The sequence below is a fragment of the Dromiciops gliroides genome, chromosome 2 (genome assembly GCF_019393635.1).
Source record: "Dromiciops gliroides isolate mDroGli1 chromosome 2, mDroGli1.pri, whole genome shotgun sequence".
NCBI classification, from domain to species: Eukaryota; Metazoa; Chordata; class Mammalia; order Microbiotheria; family Microbiotheriidae; genus Dromiciops; species Dromiciops gliroides.
In genome coordinates, this window is record NC_057862.1 from 186,139,062 (window position 1) to 186,163,186 (window position 24,125).

At 36.5% G+C, this 24,125-nt stretch overlaps 1 protein-coding gene across 5 annotated transcripts in view; it reads left to right on the forward strand.

Annotated features, from left to right (window-relative positions):
- CDIN1 (CDAN1 interacting nuclease 1) overlaps positions 1–24,125 on the forward strand; it is a 295,396-nt gene that overhangs the window by 144,574 nt on the left and 126,697 nt on the right. For all 5 annotated transcript variants that reach the window (XM_043987895.1, XM_043987890.1, XM_043987891.1 and 2 more), the window contains 3 exons: positions 15,753–15,832; positions 16,375–16,424; positions 21,927–21,994. In XM_043987895.1, the coding sequence (XP_043843830.1) occupies positions 15,753–15,832; positions 16,375–16,424; positions 21,927–21,994 (198 nt within the window). The remainder of the gene's footprint in view (positions 1–15,752; positions 15,833–16,374; positions 16,425–21,926; positions 21,995–24,125) is intronic.

The window sequence follows — 24,125 nt, forward strand, 5'->3', positions numbered from 1 at the left end:
CATAGTTTGAGGGGTAGAAAGATCATTATAAATCATAAAAATGAGAACATATAAGACAAATTGAGGGAACAATGAACAGTGGTCTGGAGTAAAAGATATCTAAGGGGAAATGGAGTAGTTAAGGATGCAGAGGCAAGGGATATTTTGAATGCTAGGCTAAGGAATTTGGCTCTTAATCTTAATCAGGGATTCTCAACCTTTTTTTGTTTCTTGGGTTCCTTTTACAGTATGGTACCCTTCTCAATATCATGGTTTTAAAAAAAATGCAATATATACATATATATGATTACAAAAGAAACTACAATTCTATCAAATACTTGTCAAAAATCTTTTTCAAAGATCAAAAACCCCAGGTTAAGAAACTCTGCTCTAAATAAATCCTCTAGACTTCGATCTGGAAGAGACCTCAGAGGTCATATAAGTCTAACCCCCTCATTTTACAGATGAGGAAAATAAGGCCTGCAGAGATGAAGTGATTTATCCAAAGTCACCCAAGTAGTTAGTGGTAGATCAGAGCTTTCACTGTACTCCGAGATAATGGGAATCCATTGCTGGTTCTTTTTTAAATGTCTGTGAAGTCAAATTAATTTGCAAAGTGATTGAATTTTTTTTTTAAAGGATTAAACTGCCACCAAGAAAAGATGTTACATTCCAACAGATCTTCCATCATTAGCTATGGCCGAGCGTGGCCAAGCTTTTACAGAAATAGGGTTATAAGCTGCCTGAGGTCGAATGAGTTCTGATCAGTATGAAGGCTCATGCTTTGGAAACATTTCCCTCTTGTACGTACATAATGATACTTTTATATTTGATGACTCTAGTTCAAGTTATCTCTGACATGATTATGTGCTAGTTAGAGAACAGAATTTAATTTGTCCCTGTAGGCTTCCCTAATGCTAAAAGATAGTTCTTATTCAGCTTGTCGAATGGGATCAAACTGCTTTAGAAATCTCTCCTGGGCGGTAGGAGTGCCGTTGTGCTGCCCCCAGTTGAATGTGGAATAGGTCTGAGGGAAAAAGCAGGTAGGAATATGTAGATGACTAGTAATTCTGCAATTCCCTTTGTAAGAAAGAACACAGTTTGGACTGCCCCAGTGGAGATGTAGCTTGGGACCTTGCTGACCTTTAACTCCCTCAGGCCAGGCTGCTATCTCTTGAACAAAAGATTACCTTCTGCAGTGCATGGAGTTAGGGTTTTTGTTATCTCTCTAGTCTGCCTCTGGAGGAGACATATAGATAGCAAAAACACCTGCTCATCTCTGGGGAGTGTTGAATCATATCAAGCACCTTGCCCATCCAGCTAACCCAACTCCAGAGGCCATTATTTTCAGCAATGGGGAAATCACCAGACTGTAGATGTATAATAGTTCAACGCCCTCCTTTTCAAGAGGAGGAAATTGAAGTTTAGGGAAGTTGTGATTTGCCTAAGGTTGTGCAGTTAGTGATAGAGGAATGAACTATGCCTTATAACAACACCATTCTGAGCTTTGGGAGAGACAGCCACTCTTTCCTCCCCATCAGCTTGCCAAACACCAAAACTTCTGAGACCTCTGAATCATGGTGGAAGTCCTTGATTTATGGTTGAGGAAGCTGAAATAAGGGAAGTTTAAGGGACCCACTTAATGTTTCACAGCTAGTCCACTGTGCTATGCAAGTTGACTTAATTCCCACCTTGGATCACAGGCTACCATTATCATTGATCCTATTACAGTGTGACTTAGTACGTTAGGTTCTTTCAGTTCTCATGTAGGGTTATCTTAAGTGTTCATAATCAAAGTTCACTTTTTTGGAACACTTTCATTAATTTTCCATTTTCTTCAAAAACCTGTGAGGTAGGTAGTCAAACTCTTTCTTTTGGGTACTCCATAGAATGAGTGAGCTGTACTTACTGTGGGGATTTGATAGCTTTTATACAAATTGTTTCACTGAGAGCATATTTGTTCTTTGGTCAAGCTGTTTTTTTGGGAGAACACAAACTCTAGAATATTATAATTTCTTCCCAGAAAGGTATATTTTTTAGAGCAGGAGGTAGGATCCAGGGAACTTCCAGTTTATTCATAGTATGATGATTTTACTTAATGCTTCAAAATATCTTGAACTTCTTCAGTTCAAATTCTCCTCCCATACAGTTCAGAAGCTTAGTTTCACCATATGTAAAATAGGGATAATAATCATGCCTACCTCATAGGGTCATTATGAGAATCCAATGGAATAATAAATGTAAAATTTCAGTTGTTAACTTGATTGCTTCATAACCAGTCATCAAAAGAGATGGTGACTATTAACTCTGAGACCTGCTCATTGCCTATGTTGCATCAGTGTGCTTTGATAAAAAAACACCCTTTTCCTGCTCCTGTAAACACAGTTTCTGATAGTTCATGAGTTTCTACCCTCTGTTGCCTGAGAAACTGGGAGCCAGAGCAGCTGAGAGAATAGCCAAATTAAGCAATATAAAGTCAACAAATAGATGTAGCATAGACTCAGAGGACAATATTAGATATTCCTATAGAAGAAGGATGTAGTATATTAGTAAGGGACCAAGTAAGAGGGAGTCAGGTAGTCCAGAATCTTCATTGTCAAATCATCAAGATATGTACCATTAGCAGAAATCCTAAAAGCCAATGACGTTAGCTATTATTTCTAGCAGAATCTCAGGCTTCCTGAGACCTTTTAATATAGGATAGGCCAAGACTCTTTGGCTACAACCCCTAGTATAGAACTTCCTGAGTTTAAAGGAATCCTAATTTCATCATTCACCCTTTTCTTAGCCTTCCAAAAGGCTCTGTATCCTCCTCCTAAAAAAATCCTTAAAATCTCAGCTAAGCTACCACCTCTGCCCTGAGGTCTTTCCTGATCTCCCCAGCTGTGAGTGTCTTTCTTAAGAAATTACCTTTATTTTGTAAATATTTATGTGCATACATACTGTCTCCCCCTATAGAATGTAACTACTTAAGGGCAGGGACTATTTCATTTTTGTCTTTCAATTCTCTGCAGTTTTCACAATGCCTGACACATATGGATGTTTAATAAATGCTTGTGAATTAGTAATTGAATGTACCGCTCCCTTAAGTAGGTGGCCTCTCCCACATTATGATAATTTTCAAAATTATTATTTATTTATATTTAACATTCTTTTCTTTTTAAAATTTGAGTTCCAGATTCTCTCCCTCTTTCCCACCCCTCCTACACTCACTGAGAAGGCAAAAAATAGGATTTCAATTATCCCTGTGTAAAGAATTAATTGTTATTTGAGGTTTTTATGCCTCAGCGAGCACTGGCCTGGGGCTCCACAAACTGCACGGTGCTCCACCCACTGGTTGTAGCCATTGCCAGGGCTCTGGCACCTCACATCATCACCACTTGCCGACACCTACACGGGCCTGGCAAAATTATAATGATTGGAAGCCTAGTGAGGGCAGTCATGTGACTGTCAGAGCAGCCATCCCATTGGCTGGGACTGTGTGGGGTGTTTCTAGGTTTGGGGGAGGAGAATTGGGCATTCTAGGTGGAAGCTGGAAAGCAACAGGAGTTCTGCTGCATATTTTCAGCTGATTCCTGGGCGGTGGTATTTTTCAGGTATTATAATTTCCCTTTCTCCATTTTTATTTACTTTCCCTTGATCCTACTGATCCTGATGGTGTTGTTTTTTTTTTAAGTTTGTTCTTGTTAAAATAAATCTTGTTCTGTTTTGAGGGAGGCTGCTGGTTTCTTTCCTTGCCCCAATATTGCGGTGAGCTGCTTAGCTAGCACTCCCCAATTAAAAATTGGTTCCCACACCTGTGAAATCATGTAAAACTTATTTCCATGTTAGCAATATTGCAAAAAAAAAATCAAAACAAAACAAGAAAATTATAATTCAGTTTGTATTCAGAGTTTACCAGTTCTCTCTCTAGAGGTGGATAGCAGTTTTTCATCATAAATCCTTTGGCTTTGTCTTGGATCATTATGTTGATCAGAGTAGCCAAATCTAAAACATTAAGGTTACTGTGCACATTGATCTCCTGGTTCTTCTCACTTTACTTTGTATCAGTTCATATAGGTCTTGCCGTGTGTGTGTGTGTGTGTGTGTTTTGTTGTTGTTGTTTTTGAAAGTAACCTCTCATCATTTCTTAGCACAATAGTACTCCATCACTTTCCTACCCCACAACTTGTTTAGCCATTCCCCAGTTAATAATCATCCCTTTAATTTCTATTTCTTTGGCACCACAAAAAAAGAGCTGTTATAAACATTTTTGTACACATAGATCCTTTCCCTATTTCTTTGATAACATGGGGGTACAAACCTAGTAGTGGTATTCTTGGATCTGAGGATATGCACAGTTTTATAACCCTTTGGGTATAGTTTCAGATTGTTCTCCAGAATGGTTGGACTAGTTCACTACTCCACCAACAATTCATTAATGTACCTATTTTCCCTCAACCCCTTTAGCATTTGTCATTTTTTCTATGTGTTTGAGATTTAATTTTTCTCCCAATTACATGTAAAAACAATTTTTAACATTTTTTTTAAAAAGTATGATTGAATCTGCATATATGCTCCATCAGTTCTTTTTCTGGAGGTGGATAGTATTTTTCATCATAAATCTTTAGGAATTGTCTTGGATCATTGTATTGCTGAGAATAGCTAAGTCATTCACAGTTGATCGTCATAGTATATTGCTGTTACTGTGTACAATGTTCTCCTAGTTCTGCTCATTTCACTTTTCATCAGTTCATGTAAATCTTTCCAGGTTTTCTGAGACTATCTTGCTTATCATTTCTTATCATACAATAGTATTCCATCACAATCATATCACTGATTTACAACTTGTTCAGCCATTCCCCAGTGGATGGTCATCCCCTCAATTTCCAATTCTTTGCCACCACTAAAAGAGCTGCTATAAATATTTGTGTATATGTAGGTCCTTTTCCTTTTTAAAAATCTCTTTAGAATATAGACCTAGTAGTGGTATTGCTAAGTCAAAGGGTATGCATGGTTTTGTAGCCATTTGTGCATAGTTCCAAATTACTATCCAGAATCATTGAATCAATTTGCAACTCCACTGACAATGCATCAATGTCTCAATTTTCTCACATCTTCTCCAGTGTTTGTCATTTTCCTTTTCTGTCATATTAGCCAATCTGATAGGTATAGAAGGTACCTCAGAGTTACTTTAATTTGCATTTTTCTAATCAATAATGATTTAGAGCTTTTTCTCATATAACATAGATAGCTTTCATTACTTGGTCTGAAGATATTTCACATTTTCTTCTATTTTTTCATTCTTTTGACTTTATTTTATTGTTTCTTGAAGTCTTATGGAGTCATTAATTTACATTTGCTCAATTCTAATTTTTAAGGAATTATTTCCTTCAGTTGAGTACCTCCTTTCCCATTTGGTCTATTCTGCTTTTTTAAAGGAGTTCTTTACTTACGTGAATTTTTGTTCCTCTTTTACCTTTTGGCCAATAATGCTTTTTTTAGGTGTTATTTTCTTCATTATTGTGTGTGTGTGTGTGTGTGTGTGTGTGTGTGTCTTTTACCAAGCAGTAAATTCTCTTTGATAATTTTCTTGCATCACTCTCATTTCTTTTCCCAATTTTTCCTCTACCACTGTAATCTCTTTCTTTACATCTTCCAGGAATTTTTGCTGGCCTTGGATCTAATTAGCATTTTTCTTTGAGGCTTTGCTTATAGCTGTATTCACATCATTTTCTTCTTTGGATCTAATTAGCATTTTTTCTTTGAGGCTTTGCTTATAGCTGTATTCACATCATTTTCTTCTTCTAAGTTTATGTATTGGTCTTCCCTAATACCATAGTAGCTTTTTATGGTCAGGTACTTTTTGTTGTTGTTTGCTCATTTTCCCAGCCTACATTAAAGTTGGGGGCTCTGCTCACCTGGAGATAGGGAGGTACTATGCCAAACTTCAGGCTTTTTCAGTGCTTTCAAGGTTGTGTGATCTGGGGAGAGGTGTGGTTACTACTTTCCTGGTCTGTGCTCTGTTCTTTATCCAAGAAGGGTCCCTGACCTCCTGTACTAGTACTCCTTTTGGCCCTGGAATTATAATCAGGTGTCCTGGTCTCCTGAGGCTGCAAGCGCTATTGCTCCTCTTGGCCTTAGAACGATGAAGAGGGCTTCTGTTTCCTTGAGACCAATCACAAACACTCCTCTCCACCTTGGAACTACAATCCAGAACTGCTTATGGGCAACAGAATTTTCAATCAGTACCAGCTGTGCTTGTGCCACCAAAGGGACCCTGTAATCTCTTTCTGGCCAATTGTCCAATCCCCTTAATGTCTCCGGATTGAGAGCTCCTGAAGTTGCTGCTGCTGCTGCTATTGTAATGGTAGCTGCCTCCAAGGCCCACTGCTGGTGCTTACTCAGGTTTATAGATTCGCTCCTAATGCTACAGACATCTCTTGTGGACCTTCTAGGTTGTCTTAGATTGGAAAAATCTTTCCCTTTGACCTTTTGTTAGCTTTACCTCTCCAAAGTTTTATTTGAAACATAATTTTAAAGTTGTTTGTCAGAGAATGCTGGGAGAGTTCAGCTGCATCCTGGCCTGTATGCCACCATCATGACTCCACCCCATACTACCATATTTTTAAGAAGAATAGTTTACATTCACTGTTCCCAATTCCTCTGCAACCACTCACACTTAAAACCCTAAAATGTGTTTTCTATCTGTGTCACTCTCCTGATATTGTTTACCTATCACCACTTCCAATGGCCTTTTTATGATCTTATTCTTTTTGTTTCCTTTGAAGCATTTGGCTTTGGCAATCAAAGACCTTTGATTTCCAAGACATAGCACTCTTATGTTCCTACTTCTAACTCTGACCAATCCTCAATCTCTATTGTCTCTATATCCTTTGACACCCCCTTAACAATGGGCCCTGTATTTGGCTCTTTTCTTTCCCTAAAGTCTTGTCTTTATTGTTTTCATTAACCCTGTGGCTTCACTTACCACTTATAAGTAGATGAATGTTAAACCTCTGTTGTCAACTCCAGCCTCTCTTTAAAACTCCAGCCCTTTATATTCCAACTACCTATTTGACATCATACAATTGAATCAAAGAATCTTAGGATTGAAAAAGATCTCAGGTAATATAGTCCAGTTATAAATATGCAAAACCATATTTAACATACCCCCCTCAATTTTTGTTTTTTAATCCACTTTGCCTCCATTAGACTTCTTTTGTATTTTGGGGGAGGACTTTATATTCTCCAAGTCTTCCAGGCTCAATGCTTCTTGAGTCACCTTTGACCCTTTTTCCTCATTCCTTCCAAGTCCCTTCCCTAATCATTATGGGGAGGGAAAATTTATTGAACTTGACAAGTAACTCAAGTCCAGCTTCCTCTTTCTACTCTTATTGTAATCACCTTAGTTTATCATCCCCACTTGGACTATTTTAATAATTTCTTTTCTGATCTTGCTGCTTCCAATCTGTACCCTCTATTATCCAACTTTTATACCATTGCTTATAAACATTCTTGATGCCTCACTCCAGCAATGTCACTTATTTGCTCAAAACCCTAAGGCCATACTCTTTATCTTGGAATGCAAGTTTGGCCACAGTTGACTTCATCCTACTTTTTCTCCCTTATGTTTACATACTCTATATTTAGAGCTGTCCCATTTCTGTGCCCTTCCTCACACTGTACCCCATGAATGTGATGGCCTCTCATCACTGACCCAATTCTATTTGTTGAAATTCTTCCCTTCCTTCTAGGCTTACCTCAGGCACCTCCTCCAACTAATTCCTTCAATGGAAGCACTCTCTCCTTTCAGCTCATTTCTCCTAACACTTTGTTTAGATCCCTCTTTTGCATTTCTTTGTTATAGTTTGTAAAAACAAACTCCTATCCTTTCATGAGCTTCTTAGATCCAGGTCTATGCCCTATTACATGTCAATGTCCTCAGTGCATAATATGCTATCTTCATGGTGTAGCATTTAAATTCAGTTAAATTCAGCAAACATTTATTATGTTAACATCAGACTATACCTGTTTGAAACCATATAATTGCATAGCTACATTTTCAAGTTGAATTTGAAGTCTTTGGGAGATCTGTATTCCCATAGTGCTGTGAATGCAAAGGTAGTAATGCAATAGTAGTCCAAGCTGTTTGGTTAAGGCACTGACCTTTTTTACATTTAAAAAAAAAAAAAGAACACATTTATTAGCAGAACTTGCTATTTACTTTCCACTCCCAGAGATGGGATTTTTGATCCTATGAATTCACTAAGTCACTTAAACAAGGAATAGAAGGATATGGGCTTGCTCAGATACTCTAAAATATTCCTTAAAACTGTAAGCAATGTGATTCAATGAATAAGTGAGAAGACTTTTTCAGCATCCAGAAGCAGTCTGTGGTCATGAAAAAGGCATAGAACTGGATCTCAGAACATCAAGTTTCTAAGTTCTGGCTTTGTTATTTATTAAATAAGGTGAGACCTTGAGCAAGTCAACTTAAGAGGTTTGGACAAAAGGAACATAAAGTTCTCTTTGATCAAATGTGATATTTGTAAAACACTTAGCACAGTCCCTGGTGTGTAGCCAGCACTATATAAAGATTTATTCCCTTTAAACTCTGTGATCTTGTGCTTACAAAATAGTTTGCTGGGCCAGGTAGATAGTGAATGGAGAAAGACAGGCACTGGATAAGCATTTGGGTTGGGAGGATCGTATAAATGATAACTCAACATATTTAGCTAGGGTTAGAATAAATTTAATATTCAAAATCTAAGATCAAGGTATAAAGTGTGTTGTATTTATTTCAGGGGTTCTTAACTATTTTTGTGTCATCAACCTCTTTGACCATCTGATAAATGGATCCCTTCTGAGAATCATGTATTTAAATGCACAGAATAAAATATATAGGAATACAGAGGAAACCAGTTATGCTGAAATGTCATTATCAAATTTTTTTTTTAATGTTCTTAGTCTCTAGGTTAAGAACCTGTGATTTAGTACTTAAAAATTTGGAGCTGGGAGGAACCTTAGAGCGTGTAGCCTTTGACCTAACCCTTTCATTGTATATGCAAAGAACACTACTTGCCAAGAAGTTGCCCAAGTTGCTGTACTTTTCATTCAACTAATTAATGGTATAGCCAAGATGAGAAACCAAATCTACAATCACCTAATTCATTGCTCTTTCTACTATACCACATTGCCTCTTAGTAGCTGTTGTAAAGAGAAAATAGATTCCATTATACCTTAAATCAATCAAATATATGTTTATATATGTGTGTGTTTTGTTTTTTGCTGAGCTAATGTAATACATAGTTGAGGTATACAGTGCCAGCCTAACACATAGATTTTCCATCAAAGTTGGAAACCTCTCTTAGTCTTTTTTATCAATAATCTAATTGTGGCACATTTTAAGCTATAGAACTAAATGCTAAATTATGTAAATGGCAATGCCATTATGGTTCTGATTACTCAGATACTTCAAATGACTCCCTCCACTGGTTCAAATTGTAACCCATCCACACTTTATCATCCTGTTTGACTTGTGCCCCTGTTTGACCAGAAGTCCTAGACCCAAGGGAATGTTGTTGTTCAGTCATTTAGTCATGTTCCACTCTTTGTGACCCTGTGTGGGGTTTTCTGAAAAGGTACTGGAGTGGTTTGCCATTTCCTTTTCCAGTAGATTAAGGCAAACAGGGTAAGTGAATTGCCCAGGATCAAACAAAAAGCTAATGTATGAGATCATAATTAAACTGAGGTCTTCTTGACTCCAGGCCCAGTGTTCTTGTTCACTGAGCTATCTAGCTGCCTCTAGGGAGATGTCATTACCCAAAATGTTGGAAACATTCTTCTAGATCAGTTCTCAAAGTTTGTGTGTGTGTGTGTGTATGGGGGGGAGTGCACCTCTTTGATATTCTGGTGAAATCTATGGATTCCTCAGAATGATTTTAATTACATAGGAAAGAAGGGAGCAAACATTTATTACATGCTCCCTATGTGCCATGTACTGTACTAAGCCAAGGAGCTAAAAATAAAAGCAAAAAAAGTAAGTCAGGAACAGAACTGGGAGAGAAATACATAAAAAATAAAATACAAAGTAATACAAAGGAAACCAACTATATTGTAATATAGTTATAAATATATAGATACCCCCCCCCCCCCCGTCCTAGATCTTTTAATTTTGTGCCAATGCAAATGGAGCATACAGGCTTTCCATCAGTTAGTCTGTACTCCTGCTACAGCCTTCCTTCAATTCTTAGGGTCCTCCTGTACAACTTTCTCTACTATTGTCATTTGGGTTATCCTCAACTTGAATTCTTCAGAGACTGTGATATTCTGTGACTCATAGACACTGTCAACAATCAGCAATAGGAACATAACCAGCATTTGTAGAACGCTTTAAAGTTTGCAAAGCCCTTTGAAATTTGTAGTTCAAAAGATGTGCCTCTGTTTCAGGGAGATACTTGAGATCATTAAAAAAATTACATAATTTCCTTTCCGAGGGACACTCCAGCCCATTCTCGTAAGCCCAGTTACAGGCCAAGTTCACTATGTATTCAATGATTGTATTTATTTCAGGGGTTCTGTCTAAGATACATGGAGTGATTATTATTATTATTATTGTTGTTGTTGTTGTTGTTATGCACTTGTTGCATGGTTTTTGGGCAGCTAAGTGGCTCTGTGGATAGAGTGCAGAGTCTGGAGTCTTCCTCAGTTCAGATCTGACCTCAGACACTTACTAGCTCTATGACTTTGGGCAAGTCACTTAACCCTTATTTCCTCATCTGTAAAATAAGCTGAAGAAGGAAATGGTCACCACTCCAGTATTTTTGTCAAGAAAACCCCAAATGGGGTCAAAAAGAGTCAAACATGACTGAAACAATTGAAAAACAAAAAAGATGGACTCTTGCCTAATTTCATCCAGACCCTTCTGAAACATTACATGACAGGGTCAAGAATTTTCCAATTAATATCATATTTGGAAATGTACTTTAGAAAAATCACTTTAGGAAACATGGAGGATTGATCAGAGAGGAGAGAGTCTTGGGGCAGATAAAACAATGAAAAGACTATTGTGATAGTCTGAAGGTGATGAAGGGGCATCTAGGTGGTGCATTGATTAGAGCATTGGACTTGGAATCAGAAAGACTCATCTTCATGCATTCAAATCTGGCCTCAAACACTTACTGTGTGAACCTGAGCAAGTCACTTAACCTTGTCTTCCTCAGTTTTCTCATCTGTAAAATGAGCTAGAGAAGTAAATGGCAAACCACTTTAGTATCTTTGCCAAGAAACCCCAAATGGAGTTGCTGAGACTTGGACATGACTAAAAAATGTCAACAACAACAAACATGTTTCTAGTTCATTCATTTGGATTTGTACTGGATATACTCCATGGTAATAAAATACCTTTGGTGAACACAGGTTTCCTGTTTTATACCTTTCTTGACATTCATAATTGGAGAGTCACATAATAAAGTTACCTCTTCAGTTACATCTTTAAAAGACCCATCAGTGATTCTAATGCCTTCATAGGAGACACCTTGCTAGAAGAAAACCTTTTACACTGAATTTTGCTCCACCAAATTAAACACTTTTTTATAGCCGACAATAAATATAATTAGCGGGTGTATTCTCTCTACCTTTCATTTAGTTGTGTGATTAGAAAGAGATGGTCTTTTATAAGATATCATTTGCAGAAGCCTTCCTTTCCCTTTTTATTCCTTCATCAAGGATTTTGTGATATAGATATTAATTAATCTCATTCAAATCTTATACAGATGAAAAGTATTCTCTTGGTCCACTACAGTTTTAGTGATTGTTTGAATTTATTTTATTTATTTATTTATTTTTGGTAAGCCTTTAGTATCTTCCCCTTTTTATTCAGTTTGACAACGTATCCCTTAATCTGGTCACACTTCTGCCATCTCCAGCTTGGATCTCTTTTAGCATATATTTAGTCTAATTTAGCTTTTGTTTTCCTTTTTCTTCAATGTTCACTTCATTTCTTCATGTACTACTTTGGAGATTGATTTTAGACTACAGTTTAATAGCTGTACTTATTAATGGCTAAAGCAGTTTGTTATAAAAATCTTTACAAATCATTTCTACTTTTTTTCTTTTATTTTCATCTTTAAATATCTTCAAAATATTTTTTGTTTATTTATGTCTCTTTCCAAGATTTTTGTAAATTAGTCTTTCTTTCCATTCCTTTTTTTTCTTTTATGAGGTGAAACTTCTTTTTTCGGGGGTTGGGTGAGGCAATTGGGGTTAAGTGACTTGCCCAGGGTCACACAGCTAGTAAAGTGTCAAGTGTCTGAGGCCGGATTTGAACTCAGGTCCTCCTGAATCCAGGGCCAGTGCTCTATCCACTGCTCCACCTAGCTGCCCCTGAGGTGAAACTTCTGATAAACTTCAATCTTCATAATATTTTACCAAAAATAAAATGTTTCCCTTGGATCTCACATCACTTAGCAAGAAGAATAAGTATTTTCTACAAGAGACAGTTTCTAGGTTCTTTTTTTTGTAGCTATTGATTTACATAGGTTAGATTATGTAAGACTATTCTGATAGCCTGTGTCAGAGTCAGTTTTTATCCACTTTCCACTTCTTCACCCATCCATATGAATGATCAGTATTCAGCCGTAGAATTCAAAAGGAAAAGTATAACTCCTTTTAGAAAAGACACTCTTATTGTCCTTTGTGGAGCAGTCCTCAAAGCTCTTCCCCTTGGCTTTTGTCAAGCTAGTTAGAGAAGACAAAAAAAAAAAAATATCCTTAAGATACTTTGATTGTTTTCTACTTACCAGATCTGGTGCCTCATATTTCTAAACTGTTTGGAAGATCAGATCAACTCAAGTGAAATCATTTTTTTCTAACCTTTTAGTTTTTACACATAAGAGTATTGCATCCTAAAGAGAAATAAGGATGCAATTCATCACATTCAGTCAGTTACTGCCCTAGAATTCTACTGGGCATCAGAGATGGTTGAGCCACATGCACACACACAAACACACACACACTCCCACACACCCCATTGGGGGTTTGAGTTGTTTTCTGCAAGTTTTCTGCATATGTTTTTTTCTCCTCACTGGGGTATGGTTGGTTGGTTGTCACAAAATCATTTTTAACAGGTTAATTGTCAATAAACATAATAAATTCCAACAATAATAATAGTAATATCAAGAAGAGCAGAAAGAAGGAACTAATATTTGCATAGGGCTTTAAGGTTTGCAAAGTGCTTATCCTATTTAATCTGTTTTAAAATTTTGTGAGGTAAACTTAAGTAATATGAATAGAAGAAACTGACCAACCCTCCCTTCTTTTCAATTTTTTTTTGAGAAGTTAGTTCAAAACTCTCTGCTGTTCACAATTCCTATAACTTTTTTTAAAAAAGGTTTTTACTTTTTATTTTTTATTTATTTGGCAGGGCAATGAGGGTTAAGTGACTTGCCACAGCTACGTGTCAGGTGTCTAAGACCAGATTTGAACTCAGGTGCTCCTGAATCCAGGGCTGGTGCTTTAATCCACTGCACCACCTAGCTGCCCCCTCAATTGTTTTATACTTAGCCCAAAATCCTGACTACTTTGAGGAAGCAATGGGGGAGAAGTGTAGTACATTAAAGCAACCCGAGTGAGATTTGGGAGTAGGGCTTAATGGAGGCTAAAGCGATGGGCAGTCCCTAGATATTTAAATTACTACCAAATCTTTTCCCTTTCCTAAGACACCTTGCCTTGGATTTAAGGCATCTAGGGCCATGGCTAATTTTATATCTGAAATTATTTAATCAGTAGTTCCAAATCCCAGTCATTTATTCAGGGCATGTTAAGGAGTTAGCTTGAACTTTTCAGTGTGAGTATTCACCTCTGGGAAATTGGCAAACATAATGTTTTCTTGATTTTTTAGATTTAAGAAAATGTTGGGAAAAAAACATTAATAATGTAAACTTAAAAGTGTATCATGCATATTTTTTTCTCCTGGAGAATTGGTTACCAGCACACCTTTGAATAATCCTCATTTAGGACTCTCAGTAGTGAGAAGACCTTATAATGAACAGAAAGAAATGAGTATCACTTTCCGAATCAGTAGTTATGCTTATAAACATTATCATGTCTAGTTGTGTTCATAGTCTATTGAGGTCTATGGAATAATAGTCATTCACAGTTTTTTAAGGGTGGGAGTGAGATTTTTCCATAACCTGGTCATGTGCACTAATAATAATCAATTATAGAATCTCAGACTTGGAAGGAACTTTTGAATGTCATCTAAACAAACCCATACTCAGTAAGCATTTATGTGCAGTCACTAGTCTAGTGCAGTCACTGTTCTGGGAGGGACAGTTAGCTCACACAGTAGTTAGAATGCTGGGTTTGGAGTCAGGAAGACCTGAGTTCAAATCCAGCCTCAAACAGTTACTAACTATATGACCCTGGGCAAATCACTTAACCCCAATTGCCTCACTAAAAAAAAAAAAAGAAAGAAAAGGTACAAGTAAATTTTTGTTTTAGAATTGTAATTTGCTCAGCTATGTGCTATTGGCTAAGCCTGTTTGCTGCAGTTATAACCCCAGATTCACTTTTTTTTTTGTGAGGCAACTGGGGTTAAGTGACTTTCCCAGGGTCACACAGCCAGTAAGTGTTAAGTGTCTGAGGTCGGATTTGAACTCAGGTACTCCTGACTCCAGGGCCGGTGCTCTATCCACTGCGCCATCTAGCTGCCCCGCCAGATTCACTTTTGATGGAGTCTCCTACTTGGTGCTGTTCCTAGGTCTTGATTCAGGACAGGTTGTCTCTTCATTATCTGGGTAGAGTTACAGTTAACCAGTGTTACCTGACCTAGTGTAAGGAATGGTTACCAACAATTCCCAATTACATCCTCTAAGCATAGAGCTTTATTTGGTCAGCTATAGGTACTTCAATACCTCAGTCTCATTTGCATATGTTGAAATCATTGACTAATCTTTGGTTTCTGGAGGAACAGTTTTTATTTTGCTATTTTTTTACTTCAGTTCTGTTGTCATTCAGTCTTTTTTTTTACCCATCCTGTGAAATGGGTATATGTCTTTGCTGTATCAGAGGAAATTTGTTTTAAAAAATAATAAAAATAATTAGTAACAATAATAATAACAATAAGGATGGGGATATTTATAATGTGCTTTATACTTGAGCTTCACAATTATTCACTGTGGTTGACACTTTTATTATAGTCATTTTACAGATGAATAAACTGAGTCTCAGAACAGTGAAGTAACTTATCCAGAAGGACAGAACTAATGAGCATCTGAGATCAGATTCAAACCCAAGTCTTCCTGACTCCAAATCCTACACTCCATCCAGTACACCATGCTGCACTGATACTTCCTTAGATTAGCTATTTTTATCCACAAAAACATCTTTAAATCTGACCTATCTTTAATAAGCTGCTCATATCCATATGTTTCACATATTGTCCACCTGTAACAAAAAGTTAAATATTTTCTTTTCTCTCAAGTGAAGGTCTTTTAATCCTAATTGATCTGGAAGGAGGTATACGCCTCGGGTCTCTACTTGTTAATTTACCTTTGTTACTCAGACAATCAGAAGAAGTGGGTCATCATTGAAATCTGGCAATGCGGCTTGTAAACTTGGCAAAATAATCTCATTATACACTTCCCTAGCCAAAAATAACATTTTTTCCCCCAAAAAAGATCCATGATTAGTCTCGGTGGTGTTTTCTTTCTCCAAGTAAGCATCACATCTTGCACTGCATTTAGAATGATGTCGACTGTCTGCTAACCTTTCTTCCTTTTCTTCTCCAGCCTCCAAGTCTGTTATAAATAGTATGCTGCGGGACCCTTCTCAGATTCCAGATGGAGTTCTAGCAAACCAGGTCTATCAGGTATTAATCACAGCTGTCTATTCTCAGTGGCGATGCTGTTATCTGCCTAGCAGAGTAAAGGATTTTAAACCTCATTTAATTACTGTCATCATAAACTATCACTGAGGTCAGGGTGCACCATAAATGGCAAGGCAATATTTGCGAGAAGAGCATTTCAGTTTTTAATAGGTTTGCTTTTATAGTGAATAAAAAGTATGCAATTTTTGTTTTCTGTGATTAAATCAGAAAAAAAAAAACAGCCCCTTGATAGCCTTTCTTCTTCTTCTTCTTCTTCTTCTTCTTCTTCTTCTTCTTCTTCTTCTTCTTCTTCTTCTTCTTCCTCTTCTTCTTCCTCTTCCTCTTCCTCTTCCTCTTCCTCTTCCTCTTCCTCTTCCTCTTCCTCCTCCTCCTCTTCCTCTTCCTCCTCCTCCTCCTCCTCCTCCTCCTCCTCTTCTTCTTCTTCTTTAAAGAAAAGTAATTACTGTTTTTAGGCCACTGCTTGCTTGCCTGTAATAGTATGTACTTTTGCCCAATACCACTCCTCTTCTCTTATTTGTTGGCAGTGTATCGTGAATGACTGCTGTTATGGACCACTGGTGGGCTGCATCAAACAGTATCCTTTCCCATAAACTATTAGGTGCACAATCGGCGAGCTCAGGCTCCGCAGAGGAGACGTGTCTTGCTTTAACCTGACAAAGTTCTGCTTCACAAAACACATTTCCTACATTTCCTACATTCAATCAACGGGAGGGTCACAGCAGACTTCTCTCTTCTCCTGCTTAAGAAAAGCCCGAGAGGCCAAGGGAAGGTGTCAGTTCAGCAGCTGGACATTCACATACTTATTTGAAACTGCTTGGTTTCTGATGAGATAAAAGGTACAAAGCCATTAGGCAGGTAACCTACTGTCCTGGATTGTATTTGACTGTTTTCAAAGAATTTTTTTTTAATGTAATAAAGTTCCATTTAAAATGGGTGAAATAGGATCAGATTCATTGTAATAACTTTCTAGATTGAGGCTAAAGGTTGTGGATTCAATTAAGATATCAGGGACTACCACCTTTTAAAGGAAAAAAGAGTCTTATTGCTTAAATGGCTGATTAAAATCTGGACATAACATTTAAAGTTCTTCAAATTCTCTTCCTCCTCCCCCTCTGCCATTCTGTACTGAATTTTAGGTGTTGAGGTAATTCTTGCTTACTGCTATAAAAAAGAATAATTATGAATCAAAGATGCTGCAATGATTTAAAGAGTTAAATCAATTGAATAAAACAATTTTTAAACTAACTTTTCTTAAATATTATTATAACAAGAGATGATAGACTCCACTAATTATTTTGAAAACATTTTCTTTTTGAGACTCCTTTGTAGGAATAGAGTAGGGGAAAGAACAATGAAAAGGGTGGCCTAAAACTGTGGGGTTTTTTTCAGTGTTGGATTCTCCTTCCACCATCAGTTTGAGTTACATGGTTACACAACTAACATGTCAGAAGAAGAACTTGGGTTCAGGTCTCCCTGATTCCAGGACTGACACTCCAGGGGACAAAGCCTTTCTTTATACTAAGGCTTAACAAATAATATGAAGTCATTGACCCAAACATTTGTGTTCAGTTTCATTTTCAGATGCTGATTTTCCCCCCTTTCATGTTTTTGTTCTGTGTAGATGGAACTAAAAATGTCACCAGACCAAGACCAGAATTTCATTGATAGCTAGTAGGGAGGCATTTCTCTAGCAGCTTTCCATCAGTCTCATCAAACACAACTTAATTTTCCCCCCTGCACCCATGGGAAACTCCAAGAGTGCATAGACTTGTAACTTCATGACAAATATTTATCGTTCAATAGATACTGCTTGAAAGAATTCATTCATTTTTCTCTCTGTAGCCTTCAAATACAAACTTACCTTTGAATTTATTTTTTGTCTCTAATGGAGGGTTCTAAGATATTTAATGATTGTTATGTTGAGTTGTGTAAATACATGGAACCAAAGTTCCTTCCCCAAAATCTTTTGAGAATTAATGAAAACACAGAAGCAGCCTCAACACATCTTTCCATTAAACCAAAGAGAGATGATATTTCTATCCCTGTCATCAAATTAATGAGAGTGCTGGAAATCTTAAAAGTTTGCCAACCTCATGTTCAGCACATTTGTATTACAACTAATGTTGTCTCAGAGTATTTGGTGCTGAATTAGATGTTAATTTTAAAGCACATAAAATAGTTAAAAATCAATTTAAAGTTAAGGTTTTAAAAGCATAATGTCTTCTGAAGGATTGCATATTGATTTTAAATATAACTCTCTAATTATAAATGCATGGACTAAAGTATGAAGTCAACCTCCAGGAGGTTATTTTTCAGTAATAGTTCAGATGCTTACGGGAAACGAGATTGCTGTACTGCTGGAGTAGAAAATGGCCTGTGAGGTTATTTACAAGTTTTGCCCCATGGTCATTGCCATACATCAATAATAGGTATTATTATAGACTAAGTCTAAGTGTTTCTGCTTATGGTGCATTATAAATTCTGTTTGCAGTATTTTCCTTACATTTTTGCTATCATTCAATTTCCCTTTTTGGCTCTCTTATTGCCAGTAGAGTTTAATGTAGGACATGATTTCAATTGATAAAGACAATGATAGATGTATGTAAATGGATTTCACTAGATTATGTTTTTTGCAGTTGCATGATGACTGTTGCTAGTAAAATTACTGGTTTTTCCCAGCTTTATTTTCCAGTTCTTGCACTTTATGTAAATTTATAGCAAGTAAAACATCATAAAGGAATAGATTTTTCCCCAAAGTTTAAATTAGCCGTTATTTTTTAGCATGCTAAATATGATAGAATGGATGTTACATTCTAGAGTTTTCTTTTTGCACAGATATTGCAGGGATTTTTTTTTTTTGGTAGTTTTGCATTCTTTGAGGCAGCATGAAGCAGTGTTTCAAGGACTACCCTTGGAATCAGAGTCAAGACTTGTACTCGAGTCTAGACTCTCACTTATCCTATCTATGTGACCATAGGCAAGTCCTTGAAGAGCATATTTGGTGATTTATGCAACTCTCTAAAACTGTAAGTTACAGCTGAGTTGACAATCTTATTGATAGAAGGAGTTTCCACACCAGAAGTATCTATACAGATATAATCACAGATCATCCAGCCTTCCTGCCCCCCCCCCCCACCAAAATACAAATATAAGTTCCATTTATGATTTTTACTGTTCATCTGAACTTGGGCAAGTCAATTGACTTTGCTAGATCTCAGTTTTCTTATCTATAAAATGGAAATTGGCATAATAAGTGGATTGGGTAGCCTCTAAGATCTCTTATATTTGTATTATTCCATGATCTTGCGTCAGTGACCCTGACTGATCAACAAGAAACACAGGGTATGACATTTTCATGAAATATTTTATTCTACTTTGAATAGAATTACTATTTTCAGTAAACATGTAATTCATATGCCATTCTCTCAGTTCTGTAATATTTACATTGCTTATGTTCAGCAAACTACAGCAGTTCACACAAGGGAAAAGCACACATTTATTTAACATGATAGCTATAAAACCTTTTTATTCCATTACAAAAATGTTGCAGACACAATTTTCTATGTAGAAAATAGAAGGATAAATTGATTATTTGCTAATAGAAAACATGAGAACAAAAAAGAAGTATCAATTGTTATTGTACTTTCTTTTTTTTTTAAACCCCCCCCCCCACACACACCTTTTCTACCCCTTTCCTTTGACTTTCCACAGACACAGAATGAGTAGGGATCTCACTACTTCAGCTTTCCAAAGTAACTTCTGGACACAATGTGAGGGGAAAGATAATAATGCCGGAACCTTAAAATGCTGTGGGTTTCATTTCTGTACCATCAGTAACCTCAGTTTCATGATTCAACATTTTGGATGTAAATAATTTACAGCCATAAAAGTTAGAGTATATTTTATGTGGGATTGAAGTAAATAATTTAGGTCTCAAATGTGGGACACCCCAAGTAATCAGATATCCTTGACTGGTATTAATCAAATTACTTCAATGAATTCTACAAAAGCATGAAAAATTTGTAATTAAAAAAAAATAACTGTTGGGGGAGGTATTGATATTAGAAATTAAAGATGAGAAACCATGGATTTAAGGGGACCCCAAGAAAGAAAACAAAACATCAAAGGAGGTAACAGTTTCTATGGTCTCTTAAGACTTTCTCTGATAAGAAACATAAGAGTCAATATCCTATAAATTGTAAGTTGTTTTCTTTTTTTAAACAATGATAAAATCTTAATGTTTCACACTTTACAAAGGCTTTTCCTCAGAACTACCCTCTGAGGTTATTGTGCACACACTTCCTTCCCCCCACCCCCATTTTACAAATGAGATCAGAGAAGTTATGTGACTTGCCTGTTGTATGAAGGTTAAGACAGGGGCCAATGGGGACTTCAACCTAGCCGGGCCTTTGGACTCCGAGTTCAATGCTCTGATTTATACTTGTTGATAAAGAACAAAAGAATCCTGTAGTCACTGCCCACAGGTAACCTCTTTGTTTTATCGAAGTTGAAGTCTTAAGGTATATATAATCAGGCTCAAAGAATCCACAGTAAACCGTAGAGTAAGTTATGATGCAGGTCAGGCCAACACTACCAAGGTGAAATGAGGAATTTAGGTAATTATCTGGAAAATTGATAACAAATTATTTTGTCTGAACTAGTTAAGAAACCAGGGAAGAGGCAGCGTAGTGTAACTTAGCTGAAAGGGCCCCTGGACTTGGTGACATGGAACTTCGGTTTAATTTCTAGCTCTGACAATTACTGGCTTTCTGGCATTGATCAAGTGACTTCACTGTCGCTGAGCCTAAATCTTCACCTGTAGAATGGGAATATTAATGCTCCCATTACCTTCCTATCTCATAAGGTTGTTAAGAGTAAAACATTGCCTGAACCTTAAAGTGCTATATAAACATCAGTTCTTTTATTTTTCTCCTCTTTATGTGTCTGCATATAATAATAGCCCATTTATACAGAATTTGGGTTTCTAAGGCAACCTTAGCCAACACAATTGAAAATCTGGGAGTAAAAAAGATCACAGAGAGTCTGAGATAGCTCTTCTAGAGTTGCTGTGTTAAATCCAGTCCCTTGGGCACTCACTCAGATCTTCATTGACTTTTATTTATTTTTTTTATTATGATGTTTATGATTTATAGTATTTATTATTTATATTATTACTTAAATATACTTATTAACAAGCCTAGTTATTTGACTTACCAAATCACAGTCTACACTCTAGAAGGAAGGATGGAAGACACTGTTACGCAACAGGTGCTGATTGTTGTTTTTACTATGTGTGTGCCTGACAGTAAGAGAGGGGACAGAAAAACTCAAAAGCGGTTGTAGAACTGTCTGTCCTCTGTACTTCACCACAGAACAAGGACAGATCTTTATAGTGATGACCCTGAATCACCAAGAAAAAGGTGATTAATTAATATTAATTAATATTAATTTAAATTATAGGTAATATATGTATGTATGGTTTTTAAGTTATTTCTTCTTAAAGAGAGGCAACGTAACATTGTGAATGGAAAGCTGGCCTCAGAATCCAGGACGGCACAGCCTCAGGCCCACCTCTGATGGGTACTGACTCTGAATCTGGGCAAATCACTTACTTACCTTCTCAGTGCCGTAGACAACTATCTAATACTATATAAGTTGCAAAGAGGGGGTCAACCTACACTGACAGAGGGATTTTTCTTATTACCCTCTTTGAAGGTAGGATTGTCTTTTTGGTTTGTATTTGTGTCGCCAGTATTTAACATAATGCCTGATAAATGCTAAACACTCAGGAAATGCTCTCTCTCTCTCCATATAGGAGTTCCCTATATCAATGAAATCACAACTCCAGTCTCTACCCATATATTTAATGATTACAATACATTTTTGTCATTTGAAGGTGTGAACATCTGTTTCTTGGACAATTCTGTGATCCAGAATATCTCATCCCCAAACAATAGTGGGTAAATAGGGGAACCACCATTTCATTGTCTTGGATGGACCTGGTATTTTTGTTAGTATCATTTTTTGCGTTTGTTTAGTGACAACCTCGTTACTTACCTTAACTAAAACTATCTAGTGCTATTGGGCATGAACATGAAGTCCTGCTGAGAGACTTGCTTCTAGAAAGAAACCTGTCTTTTCTAGGTAAGTACTGATAGCCTAAAATATATCTTGTTTAGCTTCACATATCTTAGTGAACACTAATATATATATATATATATGTACACAGACATGTGTATATACATACATGTATATATGCACAATACATGTGTGTAATATTAATATAATATCTACACACATGTGTGTGTACACACATCTCAAATCGCACTATATTATGTACTAAAGGAAGAGTAAAGGATGATTGATGGTGTGCATGTTATCTTTTATTGATTTAGAACTGAGCAGGAACTCAGTTACCTAATCCTCTATATATACAGCACATGCAGAGGTTTGCAATTAATATTTTATAGAATAAGTATCTGAAAAAATGCTTTAATATCTGTTGCAGTATTACTTTTGGTGTCATGAGATATTAACTATAATCTAGGCCTTATGAGAGTTAGAAAAGAACTGAAGAAATAGTATCCATAAAATGCTTTATGCATTAAAAAATATTTGGCTAGAAAAATTCACGTTAAGGTATGTTTTTCTGACTTTTAATAATTGTCTAGAATCTTTTAGGATTTTTTGTCTGAAAAATAGAAGAATCATTAAGCTGTTTTTTATTGAATTTTAAAAAATATTCACATTTCAGATTCAAATGAAATAGAATAAATGATGGGTATTTATGTGTTTGCAAGCTATTTTTTTCCTTTTGAACATTTGTTCAGTATCAGAAGCTAATTCCCACTTAAATAAAAATTCTGTGATAGCTTTTATACAGAGAACTGAAAAAAATGACAACTGATTAAAAACAATTTGGATTTCTTAAAGGAAAATGGTAAATGGCCATACAGGGTGAGGTGGCAGGGAGAAGAGAGGCCTTCAGTTTGTTTAAAATCCCAAGCATATAGTACTACCTAATTATTTCTATCTATTTTATTTAGATATTTAAGGGAACTCTACATTATAGCCTTAAGAGGAAATCAAAGCACTTTGTATTATATTGGCTTTGTATCAAGTGGACTAAGAATTGGTGAAGAAAAATCAAATATGGGGTAATTATTAATGGTCCAGTGTCAAGTTGAGAAAAGGTCCTGCAGGGGGCCTTTTTGGATTCAATTCTCAATATTTTTATTAATGAGTTGAATGAAGGAGTTAAGAATGTTATCAGATTACAGAAGATTTGAAGCTTGAAGGCATTTTAGACACAATAGTTTGGCTGGGATTAAAATATACTGTGATGTTGATGAATTAGGGAAATGGTCTCATGTCAATGCAATAAATTTCAATAAATAAAAGCAATAAGATATTTCACAGGGGAAGGAAAAGTCAAACACCAAAGCATATAGAGAGGAAAGTAGCCATGAAATAAAAACACTATAATGAAAGGAAGAAATCCTAGGAATTGTGTTTTGCGTTTTATCTATCAGAAAAGGTCAGGACAGATTCAGAGCTTTTGCATTTCTGGAGTTTCAGGAAGTATTCCAGGCTAGAGAATAATGTTAGCAAATCAGGAGGGCAGTTAGGTGGTGCAGTAGGTAGAGATTTGGCCCTGAAGTTGGGAGGGCCTGAGTTCCAATTTGACCTCAGACACTTAGTAGCTGTGTGACCCAGGGCAAGTCAATTAGCCCCAAGTGCCTTAAACATCCTGGACCATCTCCAGTTATCCTAATAATATATCTTGCCACTGGACCAAGATGGCTCAAGAGGAGAAAGTGAGGCTGGTGACTTTGCACTGCCCTTTCTCACTTAAATCTGATTCATTGCTAGTCATGCCATCACTTCCTAATGTCATAGTCTTCTTTGAGAACAAAGAACAAACAACAACAGTGAGCCATGGGGAAGGAACAACAACAACAGTGAGCCATGGGGAAGGGACTTCACGTTTGTAATTGAAGCAACATCTCATTTCAGTTTTCAGATAAGGGTAAGATAGAAAGTGGAACACTGAGGTTAGAAGATAGAATTAGTTAGAGTTAGAAAGCAAGTGACAGGGAAATGGTCATTATCAGGTCATTAGTAATTAAGTCACTAATTACTACAGCAATGGGTGAAGGACTTAGAGTCAGGAAGACCAGAATTCTAATTTTGCTTCAAACATTTAACAAGCTGTGGAACCTTGGGCCAAAACTTGTTCAACCTCTCTCAGCCTTAATTTTCTCATCTGTAAAAT